The sequence below is a fragment of the Pimephales promelas genome, chromosome 3, assembly GCF_988280905.1.
Source record: "Pimephales promelas chromosome 3, fPimPro1.hap1.1, whole genome shotgun sequence".
NCBI lineage: Eukaryota > Metazoa > Chordata > Actinopteri > Cypriniformes > Leuciscidae > Pimephales > Pimephales promelas.
This window is the reverse complement of record NC_142771.1, coordinates 8,004,514-8,025,245: the sequence shown is the minus strand read 5'-3', so window position 1 is coordinate 8,025,245 and position 20,732 is coordinate 8,004,514. Positions and strand designations below refer to the sequence as shown.

Here is a 20,732-nt window from a genome sequence, read left to right as displayed (position 1 = left end):
AACATTTGATTGATTTTATCACGATGAAGCCCCTAGTGGTCTAGAAACACTAATTTTGACCGAATAAAACAAGTATAAATGACATCACAGATTCAGCCAATTAGATTCCACTTCAAACAGCAGTGGGAGGAGCTCTGACCGAGGAGGGCGGAGTCTGGAGGAGAGCGATACGTCTGAGTAGGCGAGCGAGCAGACAGGTTGTGTGTCGGAGATCCCGGCAGACTGTCTCCAGACGACAGCGAGCGATTCAGAGAGGACAGGCTACGACTGGTGTGAAGCAGGTTTGACTGTTTCGTGATCTTACGGAAGAGAGAGCTGCGCTTCTTACTGCAGACAGAGAGAGAGAGAGAGAGACTAAAGCGACTATGTAAATGAGTTGTGTATTTTATGCAAAGGCATTCTCTCTTTCTAACCTCTCTTGTCCATCTTTTGGAACCGACTTCTTGTTGCGTCTGGCCATCTTGGCTTTGTAGCTCAGCTTCCTGGCCGGCCCGATCTTTATGGACGTGTTTTCGAACGGAGTAGTCGTCACTGTTACTTTGCTGCCACTCTGAAATTACAAAAGCACCATATTAAAGTTATTGAGTATTATCTCTAGTTAGCAATTATATAGGTGAGTAGGTGACGAAAGAAAGGGTAAAATATGTTAAATTACTGAATACCTTAAAGGGTTAGTTCACCCAAAAATGAAAATTCTGTCAGTATTTACTCACCCTCATGTTGTTCCAACCCCGTAAGACCTTCGTTCATCTTCGGAACACAAATTAAGATATTTAAGATATTAAGATCGCTCCTGCATTCAGTCCATAGGCTTCTTGAGGGACTGGCTCTTGCTGTCCCCAAAAAGTCATTAAAGACATTGTTAAAATAGTCCAAGTGACTACAGGGGCTCAATCTTAAGTTTATCAAACGACGAGAACACTTTTGTGCGCAAAAAAACAACAAAAATAACGACTTTATTTCAACTATTCGTTTATTTCTCCCTGTGCGCGAGTCAGGTTACTAGTTTAATAGCGTAAGCTTCTGTTATTGTACGTCACACGCATCACACACACATGACCAGCATCGGCCAATAGTGAGCCTACGTGTGACGTAGCTCTACGCAATCACACTACGTTAACGGACTATAGGCCCATGGAGAAGGAAGTGAATAGTTGAAATAAAGTCGTTATTTTTGTTGTTTTTTTGCGCACAAAAGTGTTCTCGTCGTTTGATAAACTTAAGATTGAGCCCCTGTAGTCACTTGGACTATTTTAACGATGTCTTTAATTACTTTTCGAGGACAGCAAGAGCCAGTCCCTCAAGAAGCCTATGGACTGAATGCAGGAGCGATCTTAATATCTTAAATATCTTAATTTGTGTTGCGAAGATGAACGAAGGTCTTACGGGGTTGGAACAACATGAGGGTGAGTAAATACTGACAGAATTTTCATTTTTGGGTGAACTAACCCTTTAACACTCCCAAATGACATATATTTCAAATTATTAAGGTCTTTTCTTTTTTGTCGATATGTGTATTTTGTTACATTTCTGCAATTAAATTTTTGTATAAATATAAAGCAACTGATGGACAGGTGTGTCCATGAAGCCCGTACCTTCAGGATGAGCTCCACCACCTCTGTGTGGACCAATCCGTGCACAGACTCCCCGTTCACATGGGTAATGAGGTCACCGGCACAAAGCCCCGCCTCCTGGGCAGGCCCACCACACTCTACATGCTGTCAATGGAAGAAAGCAATGTCAATCATCACCAGTGTAAAACAAATGCATGCATTGTTAATTTAATATAGTTAATTATAAAGTTTAGCATTTTACAGTTTTTATTCATTTTGAGGAATACTGAGTGAGATCTAGTGATTTAGTCTAGAGCTAAAATAACCATCATGTCCACACACAGCACACACACTTCTCTCAACATGGGGACAGGAGAGCTGTCAGTCAATAAATGTGAACAAGTAACTTAAAAAAGTAATGCGTTACTGTACTAGTTACTTGAAAAAGTAATCTGATTACATAACTCAAGTTACTTGTAATGGGTAACCCCAACAATGATCATCACATACATCACATTCCTCAGATATAAATCAATAGGACGTCTCAGAATGCGTTCGTACCCAGACCATGTGATGCACACTGTACACGTGACTGTCGCCCATGTAGACTCGGATGGCGCGCAGCGTGAAGCCGTACTTCTTCCCAGAGCGATGGATGGTGATCGGTGAGCGCAGGACGTTGACCGTAGGCGAGTAGTCGCGACTCGGAGACGAGTCACGAGACGAGGTATTGGACGAGATGGAGCGAGGAGACATGGGACTGGCCAATGGAGACGTGCCATGCTGCTCAACTACGGGAGGAAAAATAATCTTAATATAATAAAAGCTCATATGTAAACGCCACATATATTGAAAATAATGCCAAACCTGCCTGGTTCAGATAACACGATTTTTTTGTTTGTTCCGATAGTCACTGTGTCAGATTTTGACTCCTAAAATCTTGTCGTGTCGTGGACAAGAAACATGTCAGACTACACGTTGCTTCCTGACCAGTCATCGCATGCCGTCTTTAACGGCGCACGTGATGTCATCGAGAAGGCGAAACTAGTAGCGAGTGACTTCCGGAAACGAACGTAAACAAACAATGGATGAAGCGGTGAGTGTTTTTGGCTGTCCTGTGTTCAGACTTCAGAAAAAAGTCAAAAAAGAAAGAAAACCAGACAATGGACACGTTCATGGATTGCTCGAAGAGGACAGTATGGGCTGTCAATCCTCCAAAGAGAACTTGAGGTAAAATATTGTTTTCTTATGGATTTTTACTTTTAGTTTTAACGTTAGCAACAGCGTCTCTCTTTCGTTTCGACATTTTTGAAAGTTGTGTACGGAAAAGCTTCTGTGCTCCTATTGGTCAACCTCATATGTGACGGAACTCGTGGACGAACGTTAAAAAAATTAAACATGCTAGTCTTTTTGTCGTGATGTCATGAAGCATCGCAGACGCGACGTTGCTTGTCGCCCACTATGACACACTATACAAGATGATACGATCGAATCTTGCGTCTCGACGCCCGTTGTCGTTTACGAATCCCCACGACACCCTACGTCAAATGGGTCGTGCCAAAATCGGGCTAAATCGTGTAATCTGAACCAGGCATTAGAAAAGAGTGTTGGGTAAAATTTTGTCGATTTGTAGTTTGTAGACAAAAAAAACGTTTCTTGCAAATTTCTGTTCTTTTTACACAGAATTTGCATGGCAAAATGCACATAAGAGTGTTTTTATGAATGGATTAATACAGAAATAAGCATGTTTCATAAATGAGGCCCACAAAAAGGCTAAATATTAAAGAGAACAAACCACATGATTTTATAAAAGCATATAGAAAATAATATGAATTTTGACTTTAATAGTACTAAATAGGACTTAATTGTATTTATCAACATACTTATCAGTTATTGACATTTTTAGCATTTTTGAACTATAGTTTACATTTATAGGTGTAGCTTTGCAAAAAAAAAATAATAATAAATAGTAGTGCGATTTTGGTTATTGACCTTTTAAAACTTAAAATACTCTTATAGGGCCTTATTCATGAAACATAAGCTTTTAATAATTTTTGTATTTACTATTAACCATTATTAAGTATTTTATTCGTTTAATTAACATTAAAAAACATGTCATATCAAAATAATAATACTTAAATAAAAACAACAGTGCATTTATTTTAACATTGAAGTGCTATTATATTGGATGTTGATTCTTATGATCATAATAAATCAGATATCTCGCCTGCAGGAATGATGACAGACAGGGCCGTGGTCGAGGCCGACTTTATGACTTTGGTGCCGGAGCGAGTCGCGGTGCTTTTCCCACTGTCGGCGGTGGGAATCTGATGATGTCGTGCTCTTCGTAACACGAGGTCACTTCCGACTCGAGGCCCGAACGAGTCTGGGATGTGCAGAGGCACGGCGGCATCGGCAGGCCGCAGAAGTTTATCTGAGAAACAGGAAGATTAATATGAGTTTTAGTGTGACTGACGCCTAGGAACACAATGTATGAAATGACTCTTTATTGGAAAACCAAATCACCTCCTGGATGTCCCACTGACTCCAGCAGTCCGGAGCTGACGGGCACGCTGGCGCCCTCTAGTGACGTGCCCCTGACTTTGATCGCTGGCTGGCGCGTGTGCACCTCACCGTCTCCCTCTAGTGGAGAAGCGAAGCGGTGCGTGTCCATTAACGCTGAGAAGCGGCGGCGCGCTCCGGGAGGACTGGAGTCTGATTCTGTGAAGGACGACTCCGAACACGACAAACGCTTCCTATACAGAGAAAGGAGGACCGTCAGTAGTTTAGTACCACGGCCTAATAACCTCATACTATTTCTGAGTGGTTTTAAACTTGCTAGGTGGTTGCTTGTCAGTTTGCTAGGGCGTTGCTAGGTGGATAGTGCATACTATGGGGTTATTAGGGGATTCTGAGTGGTTTTGAACTTTCTATGTGGATGCTAGGTGGTTTCTAAGGTGTTCTGAGTGATTGCTAAGGTGTTGCTAGGTGGTTACTAGGTTGTTTTAGTGCATACTATTTGGTTGTTAGATGAGTTATTTTAAACTTGCTACTATGTGGATGCAAGGTGGATTCTAGGGTGTTCTGAGTGGTTGCTAAGGTGTTGCAAGGTGGTTACTAAGGTGTTTTAGTGCATATACTATTTGGTTTAGATGACTAATTTTAAACTTGCTACTATGTGGATGCTAGGTGGTTTCTAGGGTGTTCTGAGTGGTTGCTAAGGAGTTGCTAGGTGGTTACTAGGGTGTTTTTAGTGCATACTATGGGGTTATTAGGTGATTCTGAGTGGTTTTAAATTCGCTAGGTGGTTTCTAATTTGTTCAGAGTGGTTGCTTGGGCATTGCTAGGTGGATAGTAAGGGTTTTAGTGCATGCTATGGGGTTTTTAGATGAGTTATTTTAAACTTGCTACTATGTGGATGCTAGGTGGTTTCTAGGGTGTTCTGAGTGGTTGATAATGTGTTGCTAAGTGGTTACTAGGGTGTTTTTAGCGTATACTATGGGGCTATTAGGTTATACTGAGAGGTTTTAGGTTTTTTGCTAGGTGGTTTTTAATTTGTTCAGAGTGGTTGCTAGGGTGTTGCTAGGTAGATACTACAGTGTTTTAGTGCATACTATTGGGTTTTTAGATTAGTTTTTTTAAACTTGCTACTACGTGGATGCTTCCAGGCTGTTTTAGGTAGTGTTAAACTTGCTATGGGTTGCTAGCGGGTTTTAACCATCAATGTTCAATTAATAGTTAAAAGTGCATTATAAGGTTGATAGATAGTGCTATCAATGGCATTGCTAGTGTGTAAGCTCTTAGGCAGCTCTGAGTGGTTTTAAATGTGCTACTATGTGTTCTGCTGGGATATTCTGGGAGGTTGTTCGCTCCTACATCTCAGGGGATCCGGTTCTCCAGGTCTTGAGGGTCAGGCTGCCCAGACTCTCTCTCTTCGTGCGATCTTCTCTGTGAGCTTTGGGCTCTCGGCGGGTCACCACAGGTTTGTGCTCCAGCTGGGACAGCTGCTCCATGCTGCTGTACACCTGTGATTCAGACAGATTACATGAGTCCTGGAAAAGGACTACATTACCCATAATCCTCAGTGTATGATGAGAGAGGTCAAACCTTGCTGAAGCGTGGAGAGCAGGAGGAGAAGTGGTGAATCTCCACGGGCTCGTCGTCATTGGTGTCGTCCTCATCGTACGAGTGAACGTGATGATATCGCTCGGATCGCGCTGAAACGGACAGATGAGTTACTCGCGAATGCACACTAACTACTATGTGCTGAGAGCAATGGGAGTTTTGGGCGCGTTTACTAGCTAGAGTTAACTTTTCCGGAAATTTCACATTGACAAGCCGTTTCAAACTCCCGAAATTCACTCCAAATGAACTTAGTTTTGGCCTGATTGTGTTCGAAACGGCGCCTCATCACTTCGCTTGACATGTAACAGACACCAGCATAAACACACACAATCCACCCGTCCGTCACTCACTGTCGAAGTAGCTGGTGTCCTCCTCCGACTCCAGATGCGGGATGAACTCGGCTTTCTGTCGGAGCAGGCCGCTCCAGTCCAGATCACAGAAGAACGAATGCTGCTTCACCTCGAACGCTCCACCTGCGCACAAACACACCCCTCCATTCAGCGTGAGCAGAACATCTGACTCGACCAAAGCCATGCACCAGCACAGGTGGACACAGTAGCATGATAGAAGACAATCAATGCTCCAAAAATGATCAAATCAACCATCGAAAAGAGATTTTAAATATTTTCTTTAGACATTGGGTTGGTCTGAGTGCTTGCTAGGCCGTTGTTAGGTGGTTACTATGGTGTTTTTAGTGCATACCATTGGGTTATTAGGGGATTCTGAGTGGTTCCTAGGGCATTGCTAGGTGGTTACTAGGGTGTTTTAGTGCATACTATGGTGTTATTAGATGAGATACTTTAAACTTGCTACTATGTGGATGCAAGGGGGTTTCTAAGGTGTACTGAATGGTTGCTTGGGTGTTGCTAGGTGGATACCAGAGTGTTTTAGTGAATATTACGAGGTTATAAGGTGATGCTGAGTGGTTTTAAACTTGCTGCTATGTGTTTGCTAGGCAGCTCTGATTGGTTTTAAACTGATAATGTGTGGGTAGGTGGTTGCTAAGGTGTTGCTAGGTGGAGCTTTAAGTGATTTTATGGGGTTGTTAGGTGGTTCTGAGTGGTTTTAAACGTGCTGCTATGTTTTTGCTAGGTGGTTTCTAAGGTATTCTGTGTGGTTGCTGGGGTGTGTTTTAGTGCATGCTATGTGATGATTTGTTTTAACTGTGCTACTGCATGGTAGCTGGGTTGTTTCTACGGAGTTCTGGGTGGTTGCTAGGGTGTTGCTGGGCTATTCTGGGCTATGGTATTCAGACCTTGAGTCCCTCCTTTAGTGTAAGTCTATTGGACCTTTTCATCCATTTTATTGTGCACAAATGGACTGGGGTTTGAATTTTAAACTATTCTTCCGGCATATAAATATTCTTATTTAATGGTCATTATATATGCAATGCTAAAAATGCTTCAAACTCGGTACATACAACCACATTTAGACACCAAATGAACAGTGTTAATGAATTTCAGCAGTTAGAGTGTATCAGCATGTGTTCGGTCACATGACTGCAGGTGTGTGAGGTCACCTGTGCCCAGTCTGAGCAGCGGGCTGGTCTGCAGTAGAGATGAGATCAGGTGCTGTGCGTCAGCAGGGAGAGCGTCATCCTCCTCGGGCCACGCGATATAATCTACACACAGACACACACACTTGAAATGACACTATATTTTTTCTAATTAGTATTTTGTCTTATTTTCTAGTAAAAAATAAAAATTAAATGTGACTATTTGTTTGCTTTTTGTGTTTTTGGAATTTCCTGTTAAATGTTGACTATTAAATGGGACTATTTCTATTGTTTGCTTCTATATCTATATTTTGTTTATAGCTATTTTATATTGTGTGCATTGTATACATCCTTTGCTTTTTTGTACTGTAAAATTTCACTGTGTAAAATATCTGATGTGATGTCTTTACCTGAGATCACCTGACCAAACAGCTCCTCGGGTGTGTCGCCGAAGAACGGCACGCATCCCACCAGGAACTCGTAGAGGATGATGCCCATGGCCCACCAGTCCACTGGCTTCCCGTAGCCCTGCCGCAGGATCACCTCCGGGGCGATGTACTCCGGGGTGCCACAGACCTGGGGTCAAAGGTCAAGGATCTGAGCATGACTTCAGTACTGACACTTCATGAACTTGAGTTCAAAATTGTGCTACATTAATTACATTTGTTATGTTTAAATAAATATATTCATAATATAACTATTTATAATTAAAATTCATTGAAGATATGTGCGAATGCCACTAAAGTAAAGCCAGGTCATATAGACAAGGAAAAAATTGTTATTAATCAACTACACTTGCATATATTTCCTGGAAAAAATTAAAGTGGTGTTAATTAATACAAAACTCTACACCATTGCTATGCAGTTGCTAAGGTGTTTGGAATCATTTTAGAATGTTGGAGTTAGGAATTATTTTTAGAATGTTGGTATTTCGAATAATGCTTTGCATGTTGGTATTTGTTTTTTTTTCATGTTGGTATTTGGAATTATTTTTAGAATGTTAGTATTTGAAATTATTTTTAGCATGTTGGTGTTTGGAATTATTTTTTGAATGTTGGTATTTGGAATTATTTTTTTGAATGTTGGTATTTTGGAATTTTTTTTTAGCATGTTGGTGTTTAGAATTATTTTTTAGAATGTTGGTATTTGGAATTATTTTTTAGAATATTGGTATTTGGAATTATTTTTTAGAATGTTGGTATTTGTAATTAATTTTTAGCATGTTGGTATTTGAAATGTATTTATAGAATGTTAGTATTTGGAATTATTTTTTAGAATGTTAGTATTTGAAATTATTTTTAGCATGTTGGTATTTGAAATTATTTTTCAGAATGTTGGTATTTTAAATTATTTTTTAGAATGTTGGTATTTGAAGTAATTTTTAGCATGTTGGTGTTTGGAATCATTTTTAGAATGTTGGTGTTTGGAATTATTTTTTGAATGTTGTTTTTTGGAATTATTTTTAGAATGTTGGAATTTGGAATCATTTTTTAGAATGTTGGTATTTGGAATTATTTTTTTAGAATGTTGGTACTCGTAATTATTTTTTAGAATGTTGGTATTTGGAATTTTTATTTAGCATGTTGTTGTTTGGAATTATTTTCTACAAATTTGGTATTTGGAATTATTTTTTAGAATGTTAGTATTTGGAATTATTTTTTAGAATGTTGGTGTTTGGAATTATTTTTAACATGTTGTATTTGGAATTATTTTTAGAATGGTAGTATTTGAAATTATTTTTAACATGTTAGTATTTGGAATTTTTATTTAGCATGTTGGTGTTTGAAATTGTTTTAAAAATGTTGGTATTTGGAATTATTTTTAGAATGTTGGTATTTGAAGTAATTTTTAGCATGTTGGTATTTTGAATTATTTTTAGAATGTTGGTATTTGGAATTATATTTTTAGCATGTTGGTATTTTGAATTATTTTTAGAATGTTGGTATTTGGAATTATATTTTAGAATGTTGGTATTTGGAATAATTTTTTTGGAATTAGTTTTTTATAATGTTGGTATTTGAAATAATTTTTAGCATGTTGGTGTTTGGAATTATTTTTTGAATGTCGTTTTTTGGAATTATTTTTAGAATGTTGGAATTTGGAATCATTTTTTAGAATGTTGGTATTTGGAATTATTTTTTAGAATATTGGTTATTTGGAATTAATTTTTTAGAATTTTTGGTATTTGAATTTTGTGTGTGTGTGTGTGTGTGTGTGTGTGTGTGTGTGTGTGTGTGTGTGTGTGTGTGTGTGTGAAAAGTGTCAGAAAGATTTCATGAATAATGAAAATTGCCATTTTGTGGCTCTAATACAATATCAAATTCTTTTAAAAGAGTATTTTCTCATACCTGTTTATCCAGGAACTCCCTGGTGTCCTTCTCGATGTGTCCCTCATACAGGTTTGTGGTGAGACTCATGAGACCCATTTTTGACAAACCGAAATCCGTGAGTTTAATGTGTCCCATGGAATTGATGAGCAGACTGACAGAGAGCGACACAAACACACACCGTCAAGCTGAGCGGCAGTCCTGACATGCGTTTAATTATATAACACACAATCTGTCCGAATGAAATGATTTTCATTAATCTCACACAGGAAGTGCCTGTCACCACCCAGCAGAAGGCAAATGAATCCCAGCAATCGTTTAATTGAATGTGCAGGGTCATTTAGTAAATGAAACACTCTCTGCCATCCTCATAAAATAGAATTCAGATATATTCTGATTCAATCTAGTCCACCAGGAGGCGTCTTACTTGTCAGGTTTGAGATCCCGGTGCACGATTCCATAGTTGTGAATGTATTCGAGCGCCAGCACGGTTTCAGCAAAGTACATGCGTGCCATTTCCACGGGCAGCGCTCCAATATTCTTCAGCAGCGTTGCACAATCGCCTCCTGAGCCGCGGGAAACACAAAACACACATCTTCAGTTGTGTCTAATTAAACAGAAGTCTTAACCCATCCCTCCTTTTCTTCTCTGATGATGTGGGCGGGGCAACCTGTCACTCACATGAGATCAGCCAATAGCAAACCACAACCATCCAATCAATTCCACACGGTCAAAATCAAGCCCCGCCTACATTTGTTCTTGTTCCAGAAGCGATTCACTCAGATATACGTCACAATAAAGTCTGTAAAAGAGTGTGTGTGTCTCACCCTCCACGTACTCCATGACCATACACAGGTGTCGTCTGGTCTCGAAGGAGCAGAACATGCTGACCACGAACGGGTTCTCCGCAAAGGTCAGGATGTCTCGCTCCACAAACGCCTGCTGGATCTGGTTCCTCAGAATCAGGTTCTGTTTGTTGATCTTCTTCATAGCGAAGCGCTGTCGGGTCTCCAGGTGACGGACCAGATACACCGCGCTGGAAAACACACGGAAACCTCAGTCACGGCCTCAACTCCTCTATATGTGTGTGTGTGCGTGTTCTTGTATGGTTTATGAAGACACATGTGTATAATGAGATGGGTATTAGAACGTAAACATGGTTTATGAGGGCATCTCAAGTGTGTGTGTGTGTGTGTGTGTGCTGGTTTACCCATAGGCTCCATTGCTGATTAGTTTGATGGTCTGGAAATCAGCCTCTCCTGGAGGCTTCATGGGTTTCATTTTTCCCTGGAAAAGAGAAAAATCCTCTGAACACTTTAGAATAATTTGCACAGGATGTCATTTTCCTCTCGTAACAGATGCTTTACTGAGAGTTTATTGAGGCTGTGTGTGTGTGTGTGTGTTCAAACCTCTGCGGAATCGTCCGTCTCCGGTGTGACGGGACCCTCGCTGTCATAGTGCTCTCGATTGACCATCTCTGAAACGCACACGTCACAGACGGTCAGTTCCTCTATAATAAAATCAGTGTGTGTGTGTGTGTGTGTGTGCGCGCCTCACCCTCCAGAGGGTCTCGTGTCAGGCCCAGCTGGCTGATGATGTAGCGCGGGATGTCGGTCTTCATCAGGTGTCCCTCTTTAGCGTGATCTTCAGCCGCTTCCAGCAGATGATAAAACTCCTCAGGGTTAAACTCCTGTGTCACACACACATCAATCACTGGTGCCGTCGGTTACTACGGCGATCTTAGAACGACGCGACGCGGTTTGGAATTACACGGTTCCGTTTATGCAGCGAATTAAACTGAACTTTTGTCATTTGCTGAAGTGCGTGGAGATATTGGCCCAAACTTTGCTGAAAGCTCATTTTGTGAACTTCTGGGGTAATAATGCGTCTGTGTGGTTTAATCCTGGAGCAGCTCAGATTCGTTTCAAATGACTGTGTGAGATTTCGAGGCAGTGAATCACAAAAGGTCAATGATACAGTAAAACGCTGCTTCAATCTAAATGCTAATGCAACACGCTCTGGCTCACAACACTTTTGTGTAAGAATTGGAAACGGTCTGGCTTGTGTTTTGGGAGTCCAGAGGGGTTTGATATCACGTTATCTGATGATTATTTGAGACTTTGATGGATGGGAAGAATAAGCTAGAAGAATTTTCCTCACCAAACACTCCAACAGTCGGGCAGGTCGAGCGATGATGAAGAGGAGTTTCTTCACCAACTCAGTGACGAAGGTCAACTCTGAACTCTCTGACCGTTTGTACGCCTGAGACACACACACAGAGAGAGAGAGAGAGAGATGCATGAAGCTGATAACACTGACTTATTCAATTCAATATATTTATTCATATTATTATGCATGTAATAAATATTTATTTCTAGATTCTATATTAGAAATATAATGTTATATTATATTTTACAATTATTTCTAGACTATTTATTTATTACAAAATACTAGTAATATAATATAATATAATATAATATAATATAATATAATATAATATAATATAATATAATATAATATAATATATACAGAAATTTTATTGGCCCTGGTTGCAGTATGTGACAATAAATACATTATACGGTAAATGCATTATACATACATTTAATATTATTAAGAATCTAGAAATAAATATATATACATAATGCATATAATATTAATAAATATATGTATTTTTTATAAATTATATTATAATAAATTATGTAATTATTTCTAGACTATTTATTTATTACAAAATACTAGTAATTTAATATAATATAATATAATATAATATAATATAATAAATTATAATATAATATATACAGAAATTTTATTGGCCCTGGTTGCAGTATGTGACAATAAATACATTATACGGTAAATACATTATACATACATTTAATATTATTAAGAATCTAGAAATAAATATATATACATAATGCATATAATATTAATAAATATATGTATTTTTTATAAATTATATTATAATAAATTATGTAATTATTTCTAGACTATTTATTTATTACAAAATACTAGTAATATAATATAATATAATATAATAAATTATAATATAATATATACAGAAATTTTATTGGCCCTGGTTGCAGTATGTGACAATAAATACATTATACGGTAAATACATTATACATACATTTAATATTATTAAGAATCTAGAAATAAATATATATACATAATGCATATAATATTAATAAATATATGTATTTTTTATAAATTATATTATAATAAATTATGTAATTATTTCTAGACTATTTATTTATTACAAAATACTAGTAATATAATATAATATAATATAATATAATAAATTATAATATAATATATACAGAAATTTTATTGGCCCTGGTTGCAGTATGTGACAATAAATACATTATACGGTAAATGCATTATACATACATTTAATATTATTAAGAATCTAGAAATAAATATATATACATAATGCATATAATATGAATAAATATATGTATTTTTTATAAATTATATTATAATAAATTATGTAATTATTTCTAGACTATTTATTTATTACAAAATACTAGTAATATAATATAATATAATAAAATATATACAGAAATTTTATTGGCCCTGGTTGCAGTATGTGACAATAAATACATTATATGGTAAATACATTATACATACATTTAATATTATTAAGAATCTAGAAATAAATATATATACATAATGCATATATGTATATATAAGTATGTAGTAATAGAAAATTATCTATATATATATATATATATATACTGTATATATATAATAAAAAATAATGTAATAATTATAATATTATTATTATTACTAGAATATTTCTAAAATACTTTTTTCAACCACCACATGGCCTGGGTCAATAGAGAATCAGTAATAATTAAAAACAGAAAAGCAAATGCTACTATGATGCATTAAAACATCACATATAAATAATATTTCATAATCCCGTCCCGTATTTCCGTAAAGAGCCGGTTGTGTTGGGATGGACTCACGTCGTCCAGGAGCTTCTCCAGGTTCTCCTGCAACTCGAAGAAGTAGATAGACGTGATGAGGCCTTCTCCAGATTTGGTCAGGCAGTCTCTGGACAGCTCGATGATCTGATGGTGGATGAAGCTCAGGACCCCGTCGGCCAGCGGGAGAACGCTCTCGGGACAGTACGTGTGGATGAAGTCACACAGGCGGCCCTCCATCTGCGCCGTGGCCTGGCGGGAACACACACACACTCATCAAGATGGAGATAAAGAATGACAGATAGATTCTGGAAATAACAATAATCGTAATTAGTGTTATATAATAATAATAATAATAATATATGAATATATTAAAGAATAATAAATAAAAGTAATCATACGTATTTTATAATAAATAAATGACCTTGTAATATTATTATCATCATCAATATTCATTTTATCTCATAATATTAATTATGAGATAACTGTTATTAATATTATGAAATACTAAATATGTATCAATTCTTATTAATACGAACAGATTATTTATTTATTACCAGATTACTAAATAAATATTCTAAAAATATTATTACAATAATATTATCAAATATAACACTTTATATACATTCTAATATATATTAAATAGTATTATATTTTAATATATAATAGATGTTTAAAGTTTTTTAAAATGTTTTTTTTTATTTTCATTATATTACTTATGTTATATATATATTATGAAAGTATATTTAGTATTATAGAAAGTATATTAGAAAGTATATTTAGTATATTTTATATACTAAATATGTATCAAAAATTGTTATAACTAATAGATTATTTATTCATTGCCAAATTACTAAATAAATATTATATCAAATAATTACACTATATATATATATATTTAATAGTATTTATATGCGATAGATGTTTACTATATAGTTGTGTAGAAGAAGATTTTAGATGTTTTTTTTATATATCGTCCTCAGTTAACCTGACGTCACTCTGGCAATAAAAAGTGTGTTTGTCTTACAGGAAACTAAGAGACAGACACCAGACACCAGTTAAAGTCACACACGCACGCGCACACACACACACACACATACAGCGGCATACTGTCTAAGTAAAAATCAATGTAGTCTCCTCTAAGACGGCTAATGTTAGGAGAGACGTGTCAGCACAGACACGAGGAGAGCAACTCTGGTCATTTGATGAGAAATGTTTGACTTTTGGATGTTGAGCACACCTGAGCTCAGTTTGAGACACCGTTGAGATCTGAGGTTTTTTTTCCCATAAGGAACGTCTCAAAAGAAAGCATCTAATGTTAAATCTTTTTATCCTCCTTGGTTTTTTAAATTATGTAAATAATGCAAAATCATCTCATTTTAGACGTCTCAGCACTGTACGCATCCTTCACAGAGAAGCCAATCCCAGAATGCAGTGTGGTGAACCATCCGAGGTAGAGGGATACATATATATATATACAGTATATGCTGGTGTTCTCACAGATTTTAAGAGATAACAATGGTGAAGGTAGACAGTGTGAGAAACAGGTAGACAGATGGTGAGGTGTGAGACAGGTGTGTGTGTGTGTGTGTGTGTGTGTGTGTGTGAGAGCTTTACCTTGGGGAAACGCTCCCTGTAAACATGATTCATCATGATGATCTCATTGTCATAGCAGGAGTGAGAACGTCCTGGACTGAAGACATGAGAGAGAGAGAGGGTTAAACTAGGGCTGCACGTTTTCAAGTTTTTCATTAACCGTTAACCGAGGCCCTTATCGGTTAATACTCGGTTAACCATTAACCATAATTTTTAACACCTTTTTAATAACTGGTTGGACCCCATTTGAAACGAAATTAATTTATAGAAATAAAACGCAGTGGTAAGTTCAGAGCAGTTAAAGTAGGTGCGTTTCCATCACCCTTTAAACTGAAATTGCCAATTGAAAATAAGCACATTAACTCCGTGTCCGCAAATAATAATAATAGTCATAATTATTGTAACATTTTATTAGGCTGCATATTATGTAGAAGACGCCTTTATCCAAAAAAAGGAACAAAGCACAAATAAACACAATATTTTTGACGCATATCCAGTGTGTGTGGAGCGCGCATTGATGGCTGCGAGACGCCCATGTGAACACTTGCAGTTCTTTCAGTGGAAACAAACAACTTAAAATACTCTTTCATTTCTGGTCATAGAGAAAATAATAATGCATTATTCGCAAATACATTTATTTGCGTAAACTCACAATAACAAGAAAACGTTGTTCTTTAACATTCAGGCGCGCTTCATGATCTCCGTGAACTGAAGCGCGAGAACTGAAACAGCCACCGCATTCGAATTTGTTCGTTTTAAATTGGACATGTAAAGCTTTAGTCTACAGGGGTTATATCCTTTGTAGGCTAAAGCTTTAAATGTCCAATTTAAAATGAACAAATTCTAATCGAAGGCCAATATCTTCTGACTATGTAATTATGTAGCTAATTAATTTCTCTCTAAATGTGCATGGAGATGGAGAATTGTTTTTTTTAGCCGAAAATGATTTAGAAAAAAATAGTTTATTAATAAATAATTAATTCCTCGTTATTTTATATTATTTTATTATCAGACACATTTGTTATAGCCTATATAAATCACTTATAAATCCCATTTCTGCAGGCTGTGGTTACGGCTCTTCTCATTCAGCATTGCGGGGGAAAATATCATTTCCAGGTTCTAATTTGGCCTCAGAAAACCAGTAAAATATTTTTTTTTCATATTAATTTGTCAAATATTTTAAATGTTTATGGGGCAAATTCGTCGATATTTAGCCTATATATTTTTGCGCAGCATTTGGTGTATAAGCCTACAGTTCAAATGAACATTTTGGTGTTCAACTTTGCTATTTACAAAATACAACAACCGTTCATTTTTTTCATTTTGCAATTAGGCCAACGGATTAAATAAGGGGAAACGAATGAACACAAAAGTAGACCGTTTGGACATAATACGAGGCAGAGTTCTTTTTTAAAATTCATAAAAGATACAAGGAATAGCCTACTAGACAAAACCTCGAAGAAATGCCACAATCAAGACCGCGGAGCAGAAATGAGGGAGAAACACACAGAAACTCTGCGACTTTCCCTGCCATTAATGCTTGGATGACACACCACGTCTCCTTCCATAAATAATAATAATAATGTCTAGTGCGGTGGCTGAGATATACCAACGTCCGTTGCCATCATTTTTGGAATGGCTTATCGCGAAAGGAAAAAAAAATGTTTTAGTCGCATAACACCGTTAATAGAAACGCTGTCATTTCGCAATATTTTTTTATCGACAATCAGAAAAAAAAAACGCAAAAGTTTTGTGCAAATATGTATTGACGCCACTTAACCGAGCAAAAAGGTTTCACTCGGTTAAGGAATTTTAAACGGTTAATCGGTTAACCGGTTAACCATGGACACCCCTAGGTTAAACACAACTACCGTAAACAATGTATGAGTGTGTGTGTGTGTGTGTTCACCTCAGGCTGCGTGAACGGGGTCGTGTGTGTGGAGAACAGCGTCCCCCGTCATCATCAGTGATGCTCTCTTCACTGCCGAAGTGGCTGGAGAGGAAGTGCAACTCGTCCAAGGTGGGTTGAGACGGCAGCTGGTGCAGACGCTCCTGAGACGAGCTGGAAGACTGACACACACACACACAGATTTACAGATAAATCCAGGTCAACACGGAGTCAAGGTATGAACAGGATGTAAACAATCAGGAACCAGCGGGTCAGTGCCAATCCCTCGTGATCCGCTACACAGACAGTGTTTTAAACCGCAATCAGCAAAATAATGCTTTCTTTACTACAACTGTCCACTCTCTGCATTTAAAACTTACGTCCCTTAAATATAAAGTTAAAATACATCTGGCAAAGATTCTCAATGTGTCCACCATTAAAAAAACATCTCTGCTGTGAAGGGAAGGTGTGCGTTTATTAGTGTTTATCAGTGCAGTGAGCAGGTCTCGGACTGTGCAGCGACAGATAAACACACACGTCACATGAATGTCACACAGCTGAAGCGCACTTAGGTGTGTTTGTCAGCAGAATCAGCTGGATCACATCTGATGTGTCCAGAGCATTGATCACACATAACCTAGACACACACACGTCGGCTCCATCTGTGAGTGTGAGTGTGTTTGAATGAGACTGAATTACCGTTGAACTGGGTGTGTTGGTTCCATATCCAGAAGACGGAAGAGATGCCAGTGACCATCGGCGCCCATCACTATATAGACAGATAGATGATAGAAAGATAGATGGATAATAGATAGGTAGGTAGGTAGGTAGGGTAGATAGATGGATAGGTGGATGTCTGAAGTGTGTGTGTGTGTGTGTGTGTGTGTGTGTGTGTGTGTGTGTGTGTGTGTGTGTGTTCACCGTCTGGAGGAAGCGAAGGAGAAGTGAGCAGGGGTGCTGGGAGAGAAGTTGCGAGGGCTGTCCAGTGGGCTACTCCCTGTGTGGACACGAACAAACACACACAAGCTCAGTTAACCACACACTCCAGCAATGAAGAAAAGCACTATAACAGTACGTTCTTTCACAGAAAGCATCAAACTCATGAGCGTCAGTCTCTGTGAAAGTGTTTCCCCTGGAAGAAACGTAGTCTAAGTCCAGCTGGGATTGTCAACACACCAGCTATCACTTCTGAAAACCATCTGGACCACCTGGTTTGTCCAGCCAGTTGGTTTGTGAGCTGGATTTCCAGCAGGGGGCGGAGCCACTCACCGATGTGTCCCGGTAATGGGGAATGTGGGCGGGGCAAAGTCGGCGAGGTCAGAATCAAACTCTTCCGGTTACTGCGGCAACTGCAGACAAACAAACAGAGAGTGAAATGGTTTAGTCCTGGGAACAAAATAAAGTATTTTAATCAGCGGCTCTTTCCTGAGACAATCAGAGGAAATAAGGAAATGGCTAAAGCTCTGCACAATCAACACACCATCGCTAAATAAATGAATAAATAAAAATAAATAAGGTTTCGAGCATGTGGAGCTGTGCGCTCAAGCATGTGGAACTGTGCGCTCAAGTCAAGTCAAGGTCAACGTCAAGTCAAGTCAAAGTCAAGTCAAGTCAAGTCAAGTCAAGTCAAAATCAAGTCAAAGTCAAAGTCAAGTCAAGTCAAAGCCAATCAAAGTCAAGTCAAGTCAAAGCCAAGTCAAGTCAAAGTCAAGTCAAATCAAATCAAAGTCAAAGCCAATCAAAGTCAAGTCAAGTCAAATAATAGTCAAGTCAAGTCAAATAATAGTCAAGTCAAGTCAAAGTCAAGTTAAGTCAAGTCAAGTCAAGTCAAATAATAGTCAAGTCAAAGCCAAGTTAAGTCAAGTCAAGTCAAGTCAAATAATAGTCAAGTCAAGTCAAATAATAGTCAAGTCAAGTCAAAGTCAAGTTAAGTCAAGTCAAGTCAAGTCAAATAATAGTCAAGTCAAGTCAAAGCCAAGTTAAGTCAACTCAAGTCAAGTCAAAGTCAAGTCAAGTCAAGTCAAAACAAAGTCAAGTCAAATCAAATCAAAGTCAAGTCAAAGCCAAGCCAAGTCAAGTCAAGTCAAATCAAGTCAAATCAAAGTCAAGTCAAAGCCAAGCCAAGTCAAGTCAAAATAGAGTCAAGTCAAGTCAAATCAAAGTCAAGTCAAAGCCAATCAAAGTCAAGTCAAGTCAAAACAGAGTCAAGTCAAATCAAATCAAAGTCAAGTCAAAGCCAAGCCAAGTCAAGTCAAGTCAAGTCAAGTCAAATCAAAGTCAAGTCAAAGCCAAGCCAAGTCAAGTCAAAATAGAGTCAAGTCAAGTCAAATCAAAGTCAAGTCAAAGCCAATCAAAGTCAAGTCAAGTCAAAACAGAGTCAAGTCAAATCAAATCAAAGTCAAGTCAAAGCCAAGCCAAGTCAAGTCAAGTCAAGGCCAATCGAAGTCAAGTCAAGGTTAAGCCAAGTCAAGTCAAATAATAGTCAAGTCAAGCCAAAGCCAAGTTAAGTCAAGTCAAAGTCAAGTCAAAGCCAAGTCAAAGTCAAAGTCAAAGTCAAGTCAAGTCAAGTCAAAGTAGAGTCAATTCAAAGTCAAGTCAAGGTAAAGTCAAGTCAAGTCAAGGCAGAGTCAAGTCAAAGTCAAGTCAAGTCAAAGTCAAGTCAAGTCAAAATAGAGTCAAGTCAAAGCCAAGTCAAGTCAAATTAAATCAAAGTCAAGTCAAGTCAAGGTAAAGTCAAGTCAAGGTAGAGTCAAGTTAAGTCAAGTCAAGGTAGAGTCAAAGTCAAGTCAAGTCAAGTCAAAATCAAGTCAAAGTCAAGTCAAGTCAAAGCCAATCAAAGTCAAGTCAAGTCAAAGCCAAGTCAAGTCAAAGTCAAGTCAAAGTCAAGTCAAAATAGAGTCAAGTCAAATCAAATCAAAGTCAAAGCCAATCAAAGTCAAGTCAAGTCAAATAATAGTCAAGTCAAGTCAAATAAGTCAAGTCAAGTCAAAGTCAAGTTAAGTCAAGTCAAGTCAAATAATAGTCAAGTCAAAGCCAAGTCAAGTCAAGTCAAATAATAGTCAAGTCAAGTCAAATAATAGTCAAGTCAAGTCAAAGTCAAGTTAAGTCAAGTCAAGTCAAGTCAAATAATAGTCAAGTCAAGTCAAGGCCAAGTTAAGTCAACTCAAGTCAAAGTCAAGTCAAGTCAAGTCAAAACAAAGTCAAGTCAAATCAAATCAAAGTCAAGTCAAAGCCAAGCCAAGTCAAGTCAAGTCAAATCAAAGTCAAGTCAAAGCCAAGCCAAGTCAAGTCAAAATAGAGTCAAGTCAAGTCAAATCAAAGTCAAGTCAAAGCCAATCAAAGTCAAGTCAAGTCAAAACAGAGTCAAGTCAAATCAAATCAAAGTCAAGTCAAAACAGAGTCAAGTCAAATCAAATCAAAGTCAAGTCAAAGCCAAGCCAAGTCAAGTCAAGTCAAATCAAAGTCAAGTCAAAGCCAATCAAAGTCAAGTCAAGTCAAGGCCAAGCCAAGTCAAGTCAAATAATAGTCAAGTCAAGTCAAAGCCAAGTTAAGTCAAGTCAAAGTCAAGTCAAAGCCAAGTCAAAGTCAAAGTCAAGTCAAGTCAAGTCAAAGTAGAGTCAATTCAAAGTCAAGTCAAGGTAAAGTCAAGTCAAGTCAAGGCAGAGTCAAGTCAAAGTCAAGTCAAGTCAAGTCAAAGTCAAGTCAAGTCAAAATAGAGTCAAGTCAAAGCCAAGTCAAGTCAAATCAAAGTCAAGTCAAGTCAAGGTAAGGTAAAGTCAAGTCAAGGTAGAGTCAAGTTAAGTCAAGTCAAGGTAGAGTCAAAGT

General features: G+C 37.6%; 1 protein-coding gene across 3 annotated transcripts in view; it reads right to left on the bottom strand.

Annotated features, from left to right (window-relative positions):
* The window catches only part of mast1b (microtubule associated serine/threonine kinase 1b), a 46,498-nt gene that overhangs the window by 4,891 nt on the left and 20,875 nt on the right, over positions 1–20,732 (bottom strand). For all 3 annotated transcript variants that reach the window (XM_039667267.2, XM_039667268.2, XM_089129285.1), the window contains 24 exons: positions 18,177–18,256; positions 17,829–17,904; positions 17,607–17,676; positions 16,929–17,089; positions 15,041–15,116; positions 13,466–13,675; positions 11,661–11,762; positions 11,058–11,190; positions 10,910–10,977; positions 10,711–10,787; positions 10,328–10,536; positions 9,928–10,066; positions 9,522–9,654; positions 7,584–7,749; positions 7,198–7,299; positions 6,029–6,151; positions 5,661–5,770; positions 5,430–5,578; positions 4,080–4,309; positions 3,781–3,987; positions 2,115–2,344; positions 1,596–1,718; positions 414–550; positions 140–327 (listed from right to left, as the gene is read on the bottom strand). In XM_039667267.2, coding sequence (XP_039523201.2) covers positions 140–327; positions 414–550; positions 1,596–1,718; positions 2,115–2,344; positions 3,781–3,987; positions 4,080–4,309; positions 5,430–5,578; positions 5,661–5,770; positions 6,029–6,151; positions 7,198–7,299; positions 7,584–7,749; positions 9,522–9,654; positions 9,928–10,066; positions 10,328–10,536; positions 10,711–10,787; positions 10,910–10,977; positions 11,058–11,190; positions 11,661–11,762; positions 13,466–13,675; positions 15,041–15,116; positions 16,929–17,089; positions 17,607–17,676; positions 17,829–17,904; positions 18,177–18,256 — 3,299 coding nt within the window. The remainder of the gene's footprint in view (positions 1–139; positions 328–413; positions 551–1,595; positions 1,719–2,114; positions 2,345–3,780; positions 3,988–4,079; positions 4,310–5,429; positions 5,579–5,660; positions 5,771–6,028; positions 6,152–7,197; positions 7,300–7,583; positions 7,750–9,521; positions 9,655–9,927; positions 10,067–10,327; positions 10,537–10,710; positions 10,788–10,909; positions 10,978–11,057; positions 11,191–11,660; positions 11,763–13,465; positions 13,676–15,040; positions 15,117–16,928; positions 17,090–17,606; positions 17,677–17,828; positions 17,905–18,176; positions 18,257–20,732) is intronic.